At 42.8% G+C, this 21,556-nt stretch overlaps 1 protein-coding gene across 1 annotated transcript; it reads right to left on the reverse strand.

The window, feature by feature from the left end:
- Positions 1–3,469: 3,469 nt before the first annotated feature.
- On the reverse strand, positions 3,470–12,244 carry LOC125520209 (peptidase uncH). Its single transcript, XM_048685056.2, has 18 exons — positions 11,896–12,244; positions 11,290–11,459; positions 10,425–10,532; positions 10,176–10,247; positions 9,913–10,060; positions 9,182–9,264; positions 8,448–8,503; positions 8,129–8,256; positions 7,955–8,045; positions 7,788–7,853; positions 7,479–7,701; positions 7,188–7,289; positions 6,953–7,038; positions 6,753–6,875; positions 4,869–4,938; positions 4,681–4,772; positions 3,918–4,022; positions 3,470–3,819 (listed from the first exon to the last, which is right to left on the reverse strand). The coding sequence occupies exons 1-18, from the start codon at positions 12,210–12,212 to the stop codon at positions 3,706–3,708; spliced, it is 2,154 nt and encodes a 717-aa protein (XP_048541013.1). The 5' UTR covers positions 12,213–12,244; the 3' UTR covers positions 3,470–3,705.
- Between the last annotated feature and the right edge of the window lie 9,312 nt (positions 12,245–21,556).

Consider the following 21,556-nt stretch of genomic DNA (forward strand, 5'->3'; position numbering starts at 1 on the left):
TGATGTGAAGAACTTATATAAATCGTGAGGATTGGGTCTTTCGATGCATGTTAAAGAAATGGAGAAAGTTGCACTATCATATCCGTAATTAAAAGGAGGAAAAAATTAACTCATGCATGGGTAAAACCGTGTGCACCCATCGGCAAATATCATTTTTTGTGAGTGCCATCAGCAATAATCAACAACTGAATTTACCTCAACAACTAAACTATATTATGTTTGCACATATGCTAAATTTGTGTCAATTTTATCGTCGAAACATACATCATTGATGTAATTTTTATTACTTCGGATTATATACTTCCATGATGTTTGTTGAGAAAATATTTTCCATAAAAGGTATTTGTCAATCAGATCAATTTACTCCAAATCATACTCATGTCCCAATCTCTACGTCATGGTCCTAAAATGACACATCTTTATTTTGTCATCCGCGATTGTTGTCCCAAGACATAGTCCCTCGACCCTACCAACCTCCAGAATTGGTATTTTCTCCCGTTGCAACGAACGGGCATTTTGTACTAGTCTTACTAAAGAACAGAACATCAATCAAGCTGTTAGAGATACGACATGCAAATCCACACGACGAACAACGAAAAACAAGCAGGGGACACAGAGATTTTAACGTGAAAAATCCTTCCAACACGAAGGAGAAAAAACCACAGGTGCCAGCCTTTGCCCCCCTGCACCCTCAGGCATCGCTTCTATTTGCGCTTGTGGTAATCCATCGCCTTCGAGGAGACGATGAAGGACACCAGCACCATGGCCAAGAGACCTCGACGAACAATATTGGTTGCCTTCCTCCGTCCGCTCAGCACAACAGGGCATTCAGTGCAGTTTTTGCTTGAAACGGAAGTAGAAGGCACGAGGCATGTGTCCCACGGAAATATGTGGAGGTAGTGACCGTGCCCTTTGCTCGAAAGAACGTACCTCAAAGGATTTTTTTTTTGTACTAGTCTACCAGACGATTTATATTGTCCCCTCGGACCTCTTTTGGAGGGGAGGGGGGCATCTGGTGATTTGTGTTGATCTGAAATCACAACTACATCATCAACTAAGACAACACAAATAAAATCTGGAGGTTCCTGCCAAGAATGGTTCCCCACACTAAAGCTCTGTTCGGATACCCTCTGCTCCTCAACTGCAGATCCCAGAGCGGAGGGAGCGCCAGCACAATCAAGCAGAGCGGCTCCAACCTAGCTCCTCATGCGGAGCGGAGGTGACAGTCGGAAGAGCTTCCGAACAGGCTCTAAATCCAACCAAATTATGGGCTGCTCTATTAGCTTCCCTAAGACAATGCGAGAAAATTACACGTGTAAAATTACGACATAGAAAAGTACATTCTTTATAAATGACTGCCGTCACACCTGGAGAATTACCGTCATTTTGCATGACTTCCACAACTACCATGCAATCACTTTCCACTAGGAATTTCTTGCATCCTACATTATCTGTAATGATCAAACCATCACGAAGTGTACACGCTTCACCGATCGCTGATGTATCAATGAATGACAAACATGAGCTACCCCGGCAATTGGGGCTCCTGTATAATCACGAATAATTGCCCCCGTTCGCCATGTGCCTGTTTCCTCATTAAAAGCAGCATCACATTTAATTTCAAAAATCCCTCTGATGGTTTACTCTAGCCATGTCTGATCACTTCGGCGGTTCTAAATTTTTCACTCGGACAAAGTTTAAAGCCAGCACCGAGATGGCTTGAGCTGATCTGACCGGCGCTTGCAGTGCCTCGCCTCTTGTGAACTTTCTCCGTTCCCACCATGTGTACCAGGAGGCTACAACCACAAGATCACACCTCCGGATACCTGCCATCGTAGGCACATTATTAGTGCCTAATAGTAGTTGTTCATGGGGGCCAATCTCATCCACCTCCGCAAAACAAGCCTCCTCAACAATTCCATTCATACCCAGGTGAGACCATATTTCTTTTGCTCTTTGGCATTTAAAGAATATATGGTCAATGCTTCACAATCAATTGAGCAGATAGGGCATTTGCTCCAGCTTTGTATATGACGATTTGCAAGTACACCACAACACGGGATTGCGCCATACAAAGCGCGCCAACAATGGATCTTAATCTTACCTGGAGTTTTTAAATCCCATAACGCCTTCCATACCGAATTACGTGAGAAATTATCATATAGCTTTGTGATACGTAACTGCCGGCCATGCTGATGATCCCATTCAAAATAATAAGTTGATTTAACTATGAACAATCCATTCTTATTATGATGCCATGACACAAAATCTTCCATCATCCCCTCAAGACCTCTTTAAAATACAATCTTGTGTTTTTCCTATATAAATGAACCAAACCCCTAGTGGATAACATTTCAATTATGTGTATTTTCTATTCCCACATTTTTAGGATTTCAAAGAGGCCCCTAGTATATCACTAAGAGCATCTCCAATGCACATCACAAAACCACTCGCAAACGTCCGGACGTAGCGGTCCAGACACAGTTTGACATCCAACGTGGTATCGCAAATCGAACGCAAAGAAGAGGTTTTGCGGGCGTTCGAACCACTGGCACGTACGCGTTAGACACCCCGGTCCCAGGCACCTCTCTCAGGCGAATGCACTTCCGCTATCCGAGCACATTCATGCCGGCCCAGCCTCTGGTTCCACGTGTCAGCCGTGTCTGCGTCGCGTCGGCCTCCTTTTTTTTTGAGCATCAGTACAGACACAAGCGCTCATATACACGCGCATACACTCACCCCTATGAACGCACACACGCACACCCTACCCCTATGAGCACCTCCGAGAGACTGGGTCGGCATATCATCTTGAGATTTACGAAGCCATCGTAGGCGCCTCGTCGTTGACGGGAACGTCTCCTCCCACTGAAAGCGCATCACCGGAAATCCTGAAATAAATTCAGGAATAATGCGAGCACTAGGATTTGAACCCTGGTGGGTTGGGGATACCACTGTCCACCTAACCAACTCAACAGGTTGATTCGCCGTGTCGGCCTCCTTTGTTACCGTGTTCGCGCTGTTTGAGTGGCTGGTTGGTTTGCTTTGGCTGATCTACCCGCGTGCGGCGTGCAACCTTTTGTGTAGCTGCTTAGCTGCGGCCTGTCGCCATGTCCGTCCTTTGCTTCATGGGCGCGGCTGGTCAAGGTTCTTCCTGTTCTTCTCCTTGTGTTTTTCCTTTCCGCTCCTTCGTGCGGTTTGATTATTCCATCTGCCTTCGTTTTTGTCCGTGCGTGTGCAGTTTCCATCGTTTCGTCGTTGGCTCCTTCGTGGAAGCTCCGGTCATTCTCTCCTATACCGCCTCCTTTGCTTTGTTTCACTGTGGGTGTGTGTCTGTGAGGTGTTTGATGAAATGTGAATGTGCGCCTGCTGCTCGATGAAATGTCTGTGTAATGGCGTCTGTTTTGGTATGTTTACTTTGCGTTGGTTCCACCCACTGTATGAATATCTATGAGGACTTTTGTGTTCCAGATTACGGTTAGTTTGCATATACGATAGTCTGCAAGCTATACGTTTTTACAAGGTCTATATGGATTTGGCGTTCATGACTATAATCATGACTGTATGATGGCCTATAGGAGATCTGCCCGTTCATCAATGGTGTTATAGCAGTCTCTGCTGTTCGGCACCATTACATCTACACCATCTGTGAAAGGCGAACTTCTAGAAACAAAGGTGAACCGATGATACGCTTGTTACTTGCAGCCATCAGTCAAAGTTCTCAATCTTGATCGGAGTTATATCATCTGCCACCTCAAATTTCCCGACCGTTCGAGCAAAAAACACCATCTGCTGCTCCAAGGTGAACTTGATGTTTTCGGCCTGCTCGGGGTGAAAAAGGTGAGGATGAAAACCTTGAAAGTCAACAGGGTTAACAGGGTTAAAGGTACAATGCAATTGGTATTGGTACGGTATCTAACCTTGCGGAACCCATGCTGCTCCCCTTCGTATTCAACCAAAGCAACAGGCAGACCACTTTCTTTCAAGGCCTTGTATATTTTACGCGCCTGGTCTGGTGGCACGACCTGCAAAACATCGACTGTGAAATATTTCGCAATTGTCTCTTTCAGCCTCACAGTTCCACGAGCTAGATGCGAGTTATGATTTTGCACAAGAACGGAGTGAACAATTGGCCTGATTGCAGCAATGATTCATCTAATCATCTTAATGGAGTTCTATGGAGACGCTATACAACTACTTCTCGCCTAAAAAATTTTGCCTCCAAATTTTGCCATTCAGTACTTGGAAAATGGAATTTCAGGGTTACACCTAATACATTGCTTCTGGCCCTTCCAGAGTCAGGTCCAAAGCTTGCCAGTTTGTTTAAGATATATATATATATAGAATGTGAACGTGGGATTTGTTATTTATTGGAAGTACTTTATATTTCCATCATATATCTCCAAAACACTATAAAAATACAGAAACATGGCTATTAGTTTTACAGGAGGAACTATATCATGACTATCCTAAGAATGGAATGGCTAATCCACTACAGAAGAAATAGAATCTCAGCTGGATATCGATTTTAACTCAGAGCTGCAACACACCGCTAAATATAGTCAGCTCTCGCCTCATATAACTTGATATGATATAGAAACATGCATATACATATACATGGTTCTACTGACTAGGGTACTCATGAATTCATGATAATATATGTGGTTGATGATCAGGACCTACCTTATCATCCAACCCTTGAAACAGAATAACTGGGCATGTAAATTTATTGACAAAGTTGATTGGTGATCTTTCATAGTAAGCTCCTTCACTTCCTGAAAGGATATCGTGCAGGAAATAAATATTAAAGCATACCAAGGATGGATTGAACATCCTTTTCCAGAACAAAGAATGCTGAGATACTTTCTTACCAACAAGATTGTCCATATAACGGGACTCAAATTTGTGTGTCTCTGCCCTCAGCAAAGTTATATCACCAATCTGCTCATCATTTGAGCAAAAGAATTAGTTATTACGTGTATACAAATGAAGAGCAATATAACAAAGAGACTAAATTAGACCAACCAAAATGGCATTAATCAACTTTATTTTAAAATCAGCCTAATGTAAATGAATGAACAAGTCTAAAGCATGCCATATTGGTTTGGGACCTTTTATTTCCCAAAATAAGCCCCCTTTACGAGAGCTTGGGCATATGCATAAATGTCAAATGCTCCACTTCCCCCAGCAGCACCTTTGGACCAGCTTGTGCTTAGAACTTTCAAAGAAGAAGAAGAATAGCAAAATGAACAGCACCATTATGAGTGGCATGATGACTAAGATTTGGCATAAGCCCCTAGAAGGTACACCTTGGGCTTGTACTCAAAGCTAGCACCTAGGTTGTGAGGGTAAATCTATATGGCACAATAGGCCGTGTTTGGAACTCAGAAATTTCACAAGAAAGAGTTCAATTCCCGCAGGCATCAGGAAATTTTCTGAGGTCCAAACAGGGCCTATAAGGGTGTGCGCAGGCCACAGGGACACAAAATATTCTTGAATATTCATGCCTTGAGCCAGACACAGGGATAAGGCCAGTCAGGCAACCTGCAGCCGGAGAAGAACTAAGGCCCTGTTCGGAACGTAGGTATGCAGAACAAAGGAATAGAAAAATGTGTAGGAATAGGATCAAGGCCAAAGTGAAAACCTACGGGCATGAAATCGCTGGAAAAAGTTCAACTACTGGCGTTCAAACCAAGGAAGCCAGCGTAGGATAGAATAAACTAACGGCTGGATTAAAAAATTAAGGGCAACCGGCCGTGCATGCCTCTTGGTGAATCATTGTCACATGTAAACACAGACCACATGCACCACCACATTTTTTTGCTTTGTGTTGTTGCATGGTTCACCTAAACCAGGTCCACCCCGCCTGTATGATCAAACGCATCAAATCCTGCAGTCACAGGGCCGACCTTTTTGCCTCAGGCCTATGCGGAAAATGAGGTCCGAGCGCATGTTTCAGTTCCCGTGAAAAATGGAGGATAGGAAACGTTTCATGAGGAATCGATTCCGCTGTTCCTCTGTACCGAACGTCCCCGAAGGAAAGATATCCATAGGAAAAGAAACCAATTCCTGTGAACTTCCTTTGTACCGAAGACAGCCTAAAGAGAGACCTCTTTACTCTCTTCAGAATGAGCGAGGTGCTTGTGCACCACTCTCTGGTCCAGGCTTGACTTCTTTGTAGAGTCCTGTCTGGCTCCCTCTAGTCCTCTTTCCTTGTGTGCATTCCCCCTCTAGTATAGCTCCATGCAATTATGTTCCCTTTCAATAAAGTTTGACAGGGCTTCCCCTACAGTTCTCCACTAAAAATAAGTGGTTGAACCTTTCTGTCTGCTTGTAATATCTTAAATGCTTTATTATAGCTTTCATTCAGACTAAGGAAAATTCAAATTTGCTTTCTGCTGCTCTTTGAGATCAGTAATAGGTTTTTCTTCTTAGCTTAGGGTTTAGCACCTTCTGTGGTATATTCTGCTGTACAACACTTTGTTTCCGTCTTATAATGAAATGAAGAAGGGATGTTATCTCATATCCAAAAAAGAGGATGAATGATAGAATGTAGCCAAATGGAAACAGTGAAACATAAATGCAATTCATGGATGAGCAATATAAAAGTCATAGTAGCGGTCTAAGACAACTATTTTGAGACTGCAAGTTTACACAAGGAAAACAAATATAGAAGCTGCACCACCCATTGAGTATCTGTTGAATGTTTGCTTGTAGCAAGACAATAAAATAGATTCTGAAAAGATAGAACTTACACCATACAAAGATGCTCCAGCCTTGAATGTATCTCTGAATGCGAGTGAAGCTAAAGTAGTGTATCCGCCTGCTGATCTCCCAGTTATACAAAGGCGCTGTTCATCTACTTTCCCATTCTCCACCTTACAATAAAGTAGGGTGGCTTGTAAATTGCTATAAATGCTACTGTAATATTAGAATCACTGATTGTAAAACGTACCAGGAATCTTGCACAGCTGCAACAATCATCAACATCAACAATACCCCATTTCTTTAATAATCTCTCTCGATACTCTCTCCCATAACCTTCGGTTTATGTTTCAATATAGTTTAGCGAGTAGACTAATATAATTAATGCTTTAAATGAATCCAGAGCCTTAGTTACACGACGGAACAAAGAGTTTTCAACATTTACACAAGGCGTAATCTGAATATTAGTAGAGGTAAGGACAAACCGGTGCTTCCTCCGTAGTTAACATCAAGAAATGCCCACCCTCGACTTGTCCAATACTGGACACTAAGGTCTAAAACTCCACGTGTTTCAGCTGTAGGTCCTCCTGCAAATTGTGGTAAGTGTCAAAACTCCATGGTTTTGTTATCATCATGGGAAACAGAGTAGTATCCCGTAAGTCACTTAACAAACCAACATCTTTCAACGTAATTAACGAAAGCACAAACAAAATTGCACTGAACTTGAGTATGCATAATTATTTCAAGGCATCACAAGGGTTCATTAATTCCTTTACCATGTGTTTTGACAAGCAATGGAGGCTTTTCATCTGGTAAACCTTCAAACATGGGATTCAACGGTGGGTAGAAGTAGGCATAAGCCTTCTGCTCAGGGCTGGATGTCGGGAACTCGATAAATTCTGGGGTGCTGAAAAAAGATCTATACTGCATAACATCTGGTGAGGAGGACCAGACTATTGAGAAACTAATTACTTTTGTTTTGTTCCCATCCAGAGTAACCTGGAAAGAAACAACATATGTGCTGCATCAGTTGATGCACTAATACATCATCAATTCATAACCAAAAGTGTGGATGTCACTAAAACCTTTGCAATTGACGTGGGGATGCTTCCAGATGCACCTTCAATATAGAAGTAATCATTTCCAGTAACCTGCCAGACCATAATTAGATCATTACAACCAGCGGCACGAAATACCATATTATACACGCAACAAAATTTTAAATAGAGCGTATGCAGATTCTGATGCTTACAACATTGGACAAATCGGAGAAAGGGATGTCGAGCAACGAAACAGAACCTGAATCACAATCTAGAACACCAATATATGATTTTCCGAGCTGCCTGCATGACATCAGTATTTAAATATGTTTCATCAACAAAATATGACAATGAAACAAGCAACTTTACAGAATTATTATCACAACCTGTAAGTGAAAACGATGTGATTGCTTTTTCCTAGAAAATCGTAAGAGTTGATGCCAAAAACCCACAATGGTCTTGTGAACTCAGCATCTAATGCGTACATCGGAACAACCTCATTGGTGTGTTCAACCTGATACAAAGAAGTGCAGAGATATTTTATGCAAGCAAAGATAAGATGATGACAAAGAATGTAGTATTTAATCACCATGTCGTAAGTCATAAGCTTTCAAGTTATTACTCTCCACGACAGAAAATAGCAACAGTGTCATCAAAATGTGTGAATATTAAAGATCTCAAGTCCTGAGAGAAAAAACAAATTACCCATTTATAAATGTTCCAGAATCCGCTCCCTCTGTCAGTTACGAAAAACAGTTCTCCTGCAAGGTTTTTTTAGATAATGAGTTCTCCTGCAAGCTTGCATGTACTAAAATAATTTTGTTCTAGAAGTTGCAAGCAATGATCAAATTATGGTAGTCAGTAGTCAGCTTATTATTGTGGTAGCAGATATATTGATACTAAAGTTGTGTAGGATAGGAAATCAAACAGTTCAATCAGTAGGCAGCATGAACTGTGAACAAAGTGTCGTATTTCCATATTGAGATAACCTTTTTTATCTATGGAGAAAATTTTCATATTATGGGCACAAACTATGATAGTCCATTTAGTTGAAGCAGCTCCAAGAAATGTTGAATCAAGAAATTGTCAGACCAACAGAAACTAGTGACTATATGACTTTGGGCACAAACTATGATAGTCCATTTAGCACAAACTATGACGTGAATCTCAACATTATATAACTTCCAGTTCCATCATCAAACAGAAGAGTGTATTGAAGCCATAAAGATGCACACCTAAAGAGTACAGAAAGATATGTAAATGCTTGTCAACTTCACATATTAAATGCAATAAAAATGTGTTTGACTTTGTTCGGGAACAGAACTTCAGAAATAAAACAAAAGAGCAAAATATTACACTAACACGGAATGTCTTTATCACTCAAGTAAGCACAGTAACATATATCTAAGGAAATAACAAGGAATACAGGCAAATGACACCTTTTGGAGACCATTTAGGCTCAGCAGGGGATTCCACCAACATCGGATTGCTTCCAGCAACACAGACCCGTTCGGTCAAGTCTCTGCACACAAATAAAGCAACAGGTAGAAATGTAATTGGCGGCAGCTAAGGCTGTAGTTGATGTAATCTCGTTTCTTTTGGGGTGCTTGTTCTAAGCTGGGAGGTTCTCTGTTTTCTCTTCCTGCTGGTCCGGGATATGATACGAGCCATGTGCGCTCTATGCTTTCATATGTACCCAGGTGTTCCCTGGTTTATTGTTCTGTTAAACGTGTTTGGGCTTTAATACAAAAGCTCAGCCAAGGGCCTTTTATCTGAAAAGCTAGTTTTTATTGGTGGATCTCTCTCAGCTAGTAGCCATGACATCCTGATCCATTGCCGCTGGGGGAAGCAGGGCCTTGTCAGCCCCACATGAAAAAAAGGGGGCGGGAGGTGCCTGGTTTTCCTGGTAACTAACTATTGGAATGTGTTTCGTAACTACATTGTGGTAACAGACGAGTTTTTTGGAGATGTAATACATAAAGTGTCCCTAAAGGTGGGCATAAAGGTGCAATCGAACTCCTTCAGTACCATGGTAGATATGCAGAATGTATCTACTGACAAAGTGCCTGCCTATCCATATTTAGGTGTGGATTAACTAAGTTATTTTTAGTTATAACATATCATGCAAGGAAAGACAGGATGTTCCAGTTCAAAAGATAATGCCATTTACCCGCTTTCAGAGAAGTAGCCAACCCAGAGTTCTGATTTATCCCATGGCATGTTTGGGTGACCCCACTCAATCCATGCCATCCTCTTTTTAGTTGGATCAATTCGAGGAGAAGCATAGAAGTCATTCCCACTGATCAGCACCTTCGGTTCTTCAATAAAGAAAATATGTGAGGTACTGTTAAGCACAACATCAAACCAGAGTAAACATCACAATAAACCAACAGACATAGATCACTTGGTAGAAATAGAATTTTCTAGTCTTACCATGGACATCACCATTGCTTAAGTTTATAGACACAATTGTTGTAGCAGGATTCAAGCTACTCGTTCGCCGGTCTATCAAGAAATTTGAGCATGTCAGAGTTCAGTAGTTCATCATGTAACAAGATACTACCTCCATTCCAAAATGTAAGACGTTATGGTAGGCTAAACTAGCCTACCAAAACGTCTTATATTTTAGAACAGAGGTAGTATACTGCATGTAAGGCTGTAAACAAATCATATGCAAAATACCTTCCATCACAGTAATATAACGGCTGAAGTGTGGGTCAAAGACACCATCAGCATAACTGACATCAGGTGCACCATAATCGGGTGTAAGAGGCACAGGCAGACTACCAGCTGAAAAGGGAAAATAATCATGTGAAATGGTTTAAAATAAAGCGACGTCATAGTTTAGTTTGCTGAAGATAAAATGTTAAATGGTTCTAAAGAGTTGATATGATATAGTGCCAATCCTTACAACCCTCCCTAAGCCATCTTGCATACTCATCCTTGTATAGTTTTTTATAGTTCACAAAACATATATTGTCGAGGCATCCCCTACAGTTCTCAGTCAAACAAGACTCCCTACTTTTCCTGTCAGACACATTGTAAACATTCATTTGTTGCCAATGATAAGTATTCAGCCTAAAATGTAAGTTGTTCTCGTGCAATCATGATTAGGGCAGAGCGCTTTAGCTAGCCCACATATTGATTAGGATGTTGGATGATCTCAGAGATAAGTTTATTAGGCACTCAAATCCGGGCTTAAGTACTACTCCCTCTGTATCAAAATATAAAACGTTTTTTGACACTGAGTAGTATATTGCATCGGCTATGTTGGCATCACTCTTTCTGACCCTGTTCTTCTCACATTTTTAGGCATAATGTACTCATATTACCCATTTGAATGAACACAATATACAACCTATGCAGTAATCTATGAAGGGATATGTAATGGAATGTAAGACCATAGTGTTTGACACATTAATAAAATTAAGTAATCAAAGTAACACCACATAATTCCAACTTAACTACACTCCATTATTGACATGGCGCGTGTGGATTAGAGTCATATTGAACTAACTCCATTCTAAATGCTTACTATCCCACTTACTTCCGATTGGTTGTTTGTACAGGCGTTGATCCTTGTAGTTTGAGAAAACAACAACATTATCTTGGACAGCAAATGCACCGCCTCCATATTCTTGAGCCAGAGTGCGTGCTGCAAATTCCTGAGGTATGATATCCGCAGGCTTGTCATCCTCCTTTACAATAACCATGCGCCTGAATACAAAATTAGTTAAATATGGTGCAAAAATATTCATTTTTTCATAGTCAAAAATATATATTCAATTTTGTGTCTCCACACAAACTAATTGAAGCCTACCAAGATAGAATATGGTACACCAATAATCAGCATTAACATAAAGTAATTGACATAAGCTGAGGAGTTTGATATGTAGAGACCCATAGTGTCATTGATTGTGAATGAGGAAGGACGTGTTATGTTATATTCAGTTGTACGATACCAATATAATTTAATCTCGATTATCTCCAAATAATACTTTTCTTCGCATTCAGCTATATCCACTTGAGGTGGTGGAACTACCGAGCCCTCCGGTACGGTGGTGCCCAATGCAGTTGCCATTTACACAATGTTTAGCAGTTCAAAGCTACGAGGCACTACAAATCTGGAAGCGCGGAAGCAGTGGTTACTCACCCTTTCTCCTCGGGGCGGCCCTCGATCCATAGCAGGCGGCCGTCTCCGGCGAGGGCGATGTCCCCGAGGCGCTTGGAGGCGCCGGAGACGACGTCCGCGGTGATGGGCGACCTCCAGGACCCGAACGGCGCCGCCGTGGGCCTCTCCCCTCCCGCGGCGTCTGCCGGCGCGGGAGAGGCGGCGGCGGAGGAGGAGGACATGCGGGGTGGCGAGGCGAGGGGGCGGCGGAGGCGGAGGCGGGGGAAGGCACGGAGGAGGAGCGCCGGGGCGGAGGTGGAGCAGGCTGCGGGTAAGATGGAGGCGAGAAGTGTCGCCATTACCGGGGGCGTGGACTGTGATTTTATACAGGTTTAGGTGGGGTTTTGCGGCTATAGTGCGAGAGCAACCACCTCTTCCCGAATGTGAAATTAAATCAAGAAGAGTATAACTACATTTTTCTTAAAGAAATTGTATATACGTAGAAGTTTAACTGGCTTTTTGAAAAAAAATACCAAAGATAAACTTTTTTTACAAAACTTCTAATCTATTCATCATTTGTCATATGCTAGTACAAAGAACTATGGAGAGTTGGGTGGCAAGCTCCGCTAGGGTTCCGCCTACGTCGCCACCGGCTCCCCCGTCGCGGGTAGCCGCCGCCGCGGCCGGCGCTAGCCCTCGCTCTTGCCCCCCTCCTCCCGTACCCCCGCATCGCCTCCCCGAGCGAGGCGACCGGGGGGCCCTTCCCCATTCCCCTCCAGTGCCCCCCTCGCTCCTCCCTCCTCCCGTCGCCGCCAGCGCGCGTCGCCGGGCCTTGCCCGCGTGGTGTCGACGGCAGGGGGTCTGCCTGTCCCCGCGCGCGGCCCCCCTGCTCAGGCGATGGTGGCTGTCGGCTATGCTCCTCGACTGGTGATGGTGCGGCTTGGCGGCGGGGTCTACGGGTCCCGGGCGATCCTGATGCGGTGATGCGGCCGTTGGCCGCAAGGCGCGTGGTGGTGCGGCTGGCCACCAGCCTCCGCTTCGCCTAGATCTGGGCCCCATCTGGGTTGGGGCGGGTGAAAGGACATGCGGTGCCCCATGTGTGGTTTTGATAATTGATGACATTCTCTATGGACTAATGGTTGCATTGAGTTATATTTGAAGGATTTTTCCATAGGCATTTCTTGAAGTACATGTGTTGGTTTCAAGGAGTTTATGAGTTGGCCAAGATGGTATTAAGGAATTATCCAAAGATTGGTCATAGAGTTGGAAAGAGTCAAGGTTAATCAAGACTAAGTACATAGAGTGATTCAAGTTGATCATCACACAAAGCGTAGAAGATACACCGAGTGGGATCAAGTGATCTCATGGTATGGTAAGTATTGTCCATTGTGCTTTGTGTACTAACCCATGGTCTATGTGAGAATTCTATGTGGGGTTAGGTACGTGCTCATGGGCTTGCGTCAAGAGGAAGATATCACTCAACCAATGGAGAGGATGACATCAAGTGGTGATCGTCATCAAGAATTCTGTGCGCAAGTTCAAGTGGAGCATCACGAAGAGATCAAGTGCTTGATGCTTGCCGTCTATGGTGGTGTCAATGGACTTGTGAAGATGTGCCAAAGAGTGGCTCACCCATAGTGGAGTATGGGGGAGCAATCATCTAGTCTTCATCGACCCAACGCAATCAAGAAAGTGTAGGGGAACGTAGTAATTTCAAAAAAATTCCTACGCACACGCAAGATCATGGTGATGCATAGCAACGAGAGGGGAGAGTGTCGTCCACGTACCCTCGTAGAACGTTAAGCGGAAGAGTTATAACAACGCGGTTGATGTAGTCGTATGTCTTCACGATCGACCGATGTCGGTGTCAAAACCGGCGGATCTCAGGTAGGGGGTACCGAACTGTGCGTCTAAGGTCGATGGTAACAGGGGACACGATGTTTACCCAGGTTCGGGCCCTTTCTATGGAGGTAATACCCTACGTCCTACTTGATTGATATTGATGAATATGAGTATTACAAGAGTTGATCTACCTCGAGATCGTAATGGCTAAACCCTAGAGGTCTAGCTTGTATGACTATGATAATGAATATCTCCCCTCCGGACTAAGTCCTCCGGTTTATATAGACACCGGGAGGATCTAGGGTTACACAAGGTCGGTTACAAAGAAAGGAATCTACATATTCGGTCGCTAAGCTTGCCTTCCACGCCAAGGAGAGTCCCATCCGGACACGGGTGCAGTCTTCAGTCTTCGTATATTCACAGCCCATCAGTCCGGCCCATGGCTAACAGGCCGAACGCTTGAGGACCCCTTAGTCCAGGACTCCCTCAACCGATCCTCAGCACCGAACGTAGGGCACCTCCGCGTTCAGCACACGTTCAGCTCGGTGATGTCCCGCGAACTCACGATCTAGTAGAGCTCGAGGGAGAGTTTCGTCAGCACGACGGCGTGGTGACGATGTTGATGAAGCTACCGATGCAGGGCTTCGCCTAAGCACTACTACGATATAATCAAGGTGGATTATGATGGAGGGAGGCATCGCACACGGCTAAGAGATCAACAGATCAATTGTTGTGTCTTTGGGGTGTCCCCCTACCCCCGTATATAAAGGAGGGAGGAGGAGAGGGCCGGCCAAGGGAGAGGCGCGCCCAAGGGGGGCAATCCTACTCCAAGTAGGTTTGTCCCCCCACTTTCCTATTCCAAGAAGGAGAAGGGGGAAGGAGGAGGTGGAGAGAAGGAAGGAGAGGGGGGCCACCGCCCCTTCCCCTTGTCCAATTCAGATTGGGGCAAGGGGGGCCGCGCGCCACCTCCTGGCTGCCCTCTCTCTCTTCTCCACTAAGGCCCATAAGGCCCAATAGCTTCCCGGGGGGTTCCGGTAACCCCCGGCACTCCGGTATATGTCCGAAACCTTCCGGAACCCTTCCGGTGTCCGAACATAGTCATCCAATATATCGATCTTTACGTCTCGACCATTTAGAGACTCCTCGTCATGGCCGTGATCATATTCGGGACTCCGAACTACCTTCGGTACATCAAAACACAAAAACTCATAATACCGATCGTCACAGAACTTTAAGCGTGCGGACCCTACGGGTTCGAGAACTATGCAGACATGACCGAGACACGTCTCCAGTCAATAACCAATAGCGGAACCTGGATGCTCATATTGGTTCCTACATATTCTACGAACATCTTTATCGGTCAAACCGCATAACAATATACGTTGTTCCCTTTGTCATCGGTATGTTACTTGCCCGAGATTCGATCGTCGGTATCTCAATACCTAGCTCAATCTCATTACAGGCAAGTCTCTTTACTCGTTCCGTAATGCACTATCCCGCAACTAACTCATTAGTTGCATTGCTTGCAAGGCTTGTAGTGATGTGCATTACCGAGAGGGCCCAGAGATACCTCTCCAACAATTGGAGTGACAAATCCTAATCTCGATCTATGCCAACTCAACAAGTACCATCGGAGACACCTGTAGAGCACCTTTATAATCACCCAGTTACGTTGTGACGTTTGGTAGCACACAAAGTGTTCCTCCGGTAATCAGGAGTTGCATAATCTCATAGTCATAGGAACATGTATAAGTCATGAAGAAAGCAATAGCAGTAAACTAAGACGATCAAGTGCTAAGTTAACGAAATGGGTCAAGTCAATCACATCATTCTCTAATGATGTGATCCCGTTAAGCAAATGACAACTCATGTCTATGGCTAGGAAACTTAACCATCTTTGATTCAACGAGCTAGTCAAGTAGATGCATACTAGTGACACTTTTTTTGTCTATGTATTCACACATGTACTAAGTTTTCGGTTAATACAATTCTAGCATGAATAATAAAAATTTATCATGATATAAGGAAATAAAAAATAACTTTATTATTGCCTCTAGGGCATATTTCCTTCAGTCTCCCACTTGCACTAGAGTCAATAATCTAGTCCACACCTTTATGTGATTAGTTCACATCTCCATGTGACTAATATCCAAAGGGTTTACTAGAGTCAATAATCTAGTTCACATCGTCATGTGATTAACACCCAAAGAGTTATCATGTTTTGCTTGTGAGAGAAGTTTAGTCTACGGATCTGCAATATTCAGATCCGTGTGTATTTCGTAAATTTCTATGTCTAAAGTGCTCTGCACGGAGTTACTCTAGCTAATTGCTTCCACTTTCAATATGTATCCAGATCGAGACTTAGAGTCATCTAGATCGATGTAAAAAGCTTGCATCGACGTAACTCTTTACGATGAACTCTTTTATCACCTCCATAATCGAGAAATATTTCCTTAGTCCTCTAAGGATAATTTTGACCGTTGTCCATTGATCTACTCCTAGATCACTATTGTACTCCCTTGCCAGAAAGATGCTAAGGTATACAATAGTACTGGTAAACAGCATAGCATACTTTATAGAACCTATGACTGAGGCATAGGGAATGACATTTCATTCTCTTTCTATTTTCTGCTATGGTCGGGTTTTGAGTCTTTACTCAACTTCACACCTTGCAACACAGGCAAGAACTCCTTCTTTGACTTTCCATTTTAAACTACTTCAAAATCTTGTCAAGGTATGTATTCATTGAAAAAACTTATCAAGTGTCTTGATATATCTCTATAGATCTTGATGCTCAAGGTGTAAGCAGCTTCATCGAGGTCTTTCTTTGAAAAACTCTTTTCAAACACTCCTTTATGATTAACAGAAAATTCTACATTATTTCCGATCAACAATATGGCATTCACATATACTTATCAGAAGTGCTGTAGTGCTCCCACTCACTTTCTTGTAAATACAGGCTTCACCGCAAGTCTGTATAAAACCATATGCTTTATCACTTTATCAAAGCATACATTCCAACTCTGAGATGCTTGCACCAGTCCATAGATGGATCGCTGGAGCTTGCTCACTTTGTTAGCACCTTTTAGGATCGACAAAACCTTCTGGTTGCATCATATACAACTCTTCTTTAAGAAATCCATGAAGGAATACAGTTTTGACATCCATTTGCCAGATTTCATAAAATGCGGCAACTGCTAACATGATTCGGATAGACTTTTAAGCATCGATACGAGTGAGAAAATCTCATCGTAGTCAACACCTTGAACTTGTCGAAAACATTTTGCGACAATTCAAGCTTTGTAGATAGTAACACTACTATCAGCGTCCGTCTTCCTCTTGAAGATCCATTTATTCTTAATGACTCACCGATCATCGGGCAAGTTAATCAAAGTTCATACTTTGTTCTCATACATGGATCCCATCTCAGATTTCATGGCCTCAAGCCATTTCGCGGGATCTGGGCTCATCATTGCTTCCTCATAGTTCGTAGGTTTGTCATGGCCAAGCAACATGACATCCAGAACAGGATTACCATACCACTCTGGTGCGGATCTCACTCTAGTTGACCTACGAGGTTCGGTAGTAACTTGATTTGAAGTTACATGATCATCATCATTAGCTTCCTCACTAATTGGTGTAGGAGTCACAGGAACAGATTTCTGTGATGAACTACTTTCTAATAAGGGAGCAGGTACAGTTACCTCATTGATAACCCACAAGTATAGGGGATCGCAACAGCTTTCGAGGGTAGAGTATTCAACCCAAATTTATTGATTCGACAAAAGGGGAGCCAAAGAATATTCTCAAGTATTAGCAACTGAGTTGTCAATTCAACCACACCTGAAAACTTAGTATCTGCAGCAAAGTGTTTAGTATCAAAGTAATATGATAGTGGTGGTAGCGGCAACAAAAGTAAAGACAGCAAAAGTAATGTTTTTGGTATTTTATAGTGATTGTAACAGTAGCAGCGGAAAAGTAAATAAGCGTAAACCAGTATATGGAAAACTCGTAGGCACCGGATCAGTGATGGATAATTATGCCGGATGCAGTTCATCATGTAACAGTCATAACATAGGGTGACACAGAACTAGCTCCAATTCATCAATGTAATGTAGGCATGTATTCTGTATATAGTCATACGTGCTTATGGAAAGAACTTGCATGACATCTTTTGTCCTACCCTCTCGTGGCAGCGGGGTCCTATTGGAAACTTAGGGATATTAAGGCCTCCTTTTAATAGAGAACAGGAACAAAGCATTAGCACATAGTGAATACATGAACTCCTCAAACCACGGTCATCACCGGGAGTGGTCCCGATTATTGTCACTTCGGGGCTGTCGGATCATAACACATAGTAGGTGACTATTGACTTGCAAGATAGGATCAAGAACTCACATATATTCATGAAAACATAATAGGTTCAGATCTAAAATCATGGCACTCGGGCCCTAGTGACAAGCATTAAGCATAGCAAAGTCATAGCAACATCAATCTCAGAACATAGTGGATACTAGGGATCAAACCCTAACAAAACTAACTCGATTACATGATAAATCTTATCCAACCCATCACCGTCCAGCAAGCCTACGATGGAATTACTCACGCACGGCGGTGAGCATCATGAAATTGGTGATGGAGGATGGTTGATGATGACGACGGCGACGAATCCCCCTCTCCGGAGCCTCGAACGGACTCCAGATCAGCCCTCCCGAGAGGTTTTAGGGCTTGGCGGCGGCTCCATATCGTAAAACGCGATGATTTCTTCTCTCCGATTTTCTTCTCCGAAAGCGAATATATAGAGTTGGAGTTGGCGCCGGAGGGTTTCCAGGGGGCCCACGAGGTAGGGGCGCGCCCTAGGGGGGGCGCCCCCCACCCTCATGAGAAGGGTGTGGGCCCCCTGGTCTTCATCTTTGGCGAGGATTTTTTATTATTTTTTCTAAGACATCCCGTGGAGTTTTAGGTCATTCCGAGAATATTTGTTTTCTGCACATAAAACAACACCATGGCAATTCTGCTGAAAACAGCGTTAGTCCAGGTTAGTTCCATTCAAATCATACAAGTTAGAGTCCAAAACAAGGGCAAAAGTGTTTGGAAAAGTAGATACGACGGAGACGTATCAACTCCCCCAAGCTTAAACCCTTGCTTGTCCTCAAGCAATTCAGTTGACAAACTAAAAAAAAGAAAGAAAAACTTTTACAAACTCTGTTTGCTCTTGTTGTTGTAACTATGTTAAGCCAGCATTCAAGTTTTCAGCATAGATCATAACTAACCACATTTGCAATAATTCTCAGGTCTCATAATTACTCATATCAATAGCATAATCAACTAGCAAGTCATAATAATAAATCTCGGATGACAACACTTTCTCAAAACAATCATAATATGATATAACAAGATGGTATCTCGCTAGCCCTTTCTGAGACCGCAAAACATAAATGCAGAGCACCTTTAAAGATCAAGGACTGACTAGACATTGTAATTCATGGTAAAAGAGATCCAATCATAGTCACACCCAACATAAATTAATAGTGATGAATGCAAATGACAGCTGTGCTCTCCAGCTAGTGCTTTTTAATAAGAGGGTGATGACTCAACATAAAAGTAAATGGATAGGCCCTTCGCGGAGGGAAGCAGGGATTTGTAGAGGTGCCAGAGCTCGGTTTTGCAATAGAGATAAATTGTATTTTGAGCGATATACTTTCATTGTCAACATAACAACTAAGAGATGGCGATATCTTCCATGCTAAACACATTATAGGCGGTTCCCAAACAGAATAGTAAAGTTTATACTCCCCCTCCACCAACAAACATCAATCCGTGGCTTGCTCGAAACAACGAGTGCCTCCAACATACATCAGGTACCAGGGGGAGTTTTGTTTGCAATTAGTTTTGATTTAGTTTGCATAAAGCATGGGACTAGGCATCCTGGTGACCAGCCATTTTCTCGTGAGTGAGGAGCGGAGTCCACTCCTCTTGAGAATAACTCGCCTAACACGGAAGATAAGGACAACCTTGGTTGATACATGAGCTATTCGAGCATACAAAACAAAATGTTTATGTGAAGGTTTAGAGTTTGACACATACAAATTTACTTGGAACGACAGGTAGATACCGCATATAGGAAGGTATAATGGACTCATCTGGAATAACTTTGGGGTTTAAGGGATTGGATGCACAAGCAGTATTCCCGCTTAGTACAAGTGAAGGCTAGCAAAAGACTGGGAAGCGACCAACTAGAGAGCGACAACAGCCATGTACATGCATTAAAATTAATAAACATTGAATGCAAGCATGAGTAGGATATAATCCACCATGAACATAAATATCATGAAGGCTATGTTGATTTGTTTCAACTACATGCGTGAACATGTGCCAAGTCAAGTCGCTTAAATCATTCAAAGGAGGATACCACCCCATCACACCACATCATAATCATCTCGATAGCATGTTGGCACACAAGGTAAATCATTATAACTCATAGCTAATCAAGCATGGCACAAGCAACTACGATCTCTAATTGTCATTGCAAACATGTTTATTCATAATAAGCTAAATCAAGAATGAGGGACTCATCATATTTACAAAAACAAAAGAGGTCGAGTTCATACCAGCTTTTTCATCTCAGTCAGTCCATCATATATCATCATAATTGCCTTTCACTTGCACGATCGAACGGTGTGAATAATAATAAGAGTGTGCGTGCATTGGACTAAGCTGGAATCTGCGAGTATTAAATAAACAAGAGAAGACAAGGCAATATGAGCTCTTGGTTAAATCAACAATAATGCATATAAGAGCCACTTCAACAATTTAATTATGGTCTTCTCCTACTGACCCCCAAAGAAAAGAAAAGAAATAAAACTATTTACACGAGAAAGCTCCCAACAAGCAAAAGAAGAACGGGAAATATTTTTGGGTTTTCTTTTTAATTATTACTACTACAACAGAAAAATAAACTACTACTAATTTTTTTTGGTTTTTCTTAAGGTTTAACAAACACACAAGAAGAAAGCAGGAAAAAGAAAATAAACTAGCATGGATATTACAGTGGAAAAGTATGCGCACCGACATCTAGCAATGAGTGTGTGTGAACATAAATGTAATGTCGGTGAGAAATACGTACTCCCCCAAGCTTAGGCTTTTGGCCAAAGTTGGTCTATGGCCATGGCTGGCCTGGCTGATACCCATAATAATAGTTGTTGGGGTCGTACTGTGATGAGGAAGAGTTGTGATCATACTGTTGTGCAGCGGTTATCGCCTGCTGAGCTGCAGCGTGGAGTCGAGCTGCCTCCGCTCTCCTCTCGTACTCTTCTGCCTCCTCTCTGGTAATAACATATCTTCTTTTTGTCTATGAATCGAAGAAGGCAGGAGCAGGGAGAGTAATACGGAAAACACGTCATTTATCAAAAATTAAACGATATAAGAGAGGTGATTCAGGCCTCTCGACAAACTGGTGCGAAGCCATAGAGTTATAATCTAAATATGCAGGAGGCAACTCCGTATCACCATCACGAATGTCTATTTCAAGAAAATGAGCTAAGCGGGTTGCATAAATTCCTCCAAAGAAATCTCCATTATGTCTATTATGAGGCAACCTACGAGCTACAATGGCTCCCATATGATAAGATTGGTCTCCTAACATAGCACTCCTAAGAATGCTAAGATTAGGGACACACATGTGACATGCTTCATCCTTAGCATTTATGCATCTATCGATGAAGAGAGCAAAATAATGTATAGCAGGAAAGTGAATGCTCCCTATGGTAGCCTGCGTTATATCTCTAGATTCCCCCACAGTTATACTAGCAAAAAGTTTCTAAATTCAGATTAGGGGGATCCCTAACACTACCCCATGATG

The sequence above is a fragment of the Triticum urartu genome, chromosome 7A (genome assembly GCF_056163025.1).
Source record: "Triticum urartu cultivar PI428250 chromosome 7A, HENAU_Tu73, whole genome shotgun sequence".
Classification (NCBI taxonomy): Eukaryota; Viridiplantae; Streptophyta; class Magnoliopsida; order Poales; family Poaceae; genus Triticum; species Triticum urartu.

Excerpts from the sequence above, each read along its gene's own strand:
- LOC125520209 (XM_048685056.2), bottom strand. The coding sequence starts at position 12,212 with ATGGCGACACTTCTCGCCTCCATCTTACCCGCAGCCTGCTCCACCTCC. Across the intron at positions 9,265-9,912 it reads GGCTACTTCTCTGAAAGCGG|AGACTTGACCGAACGGGTCT; the intron begins GTAAATGGCATT and ends ATTTGTGTGCAG. Across the intron at positions 4,939-6,752 it reads CTGGAGCATCTTTGTATGGT|ATTGGTGATATAACTTTGCT; the intron begins GTAAGTTCTATC and ends AATGATGAGCAG.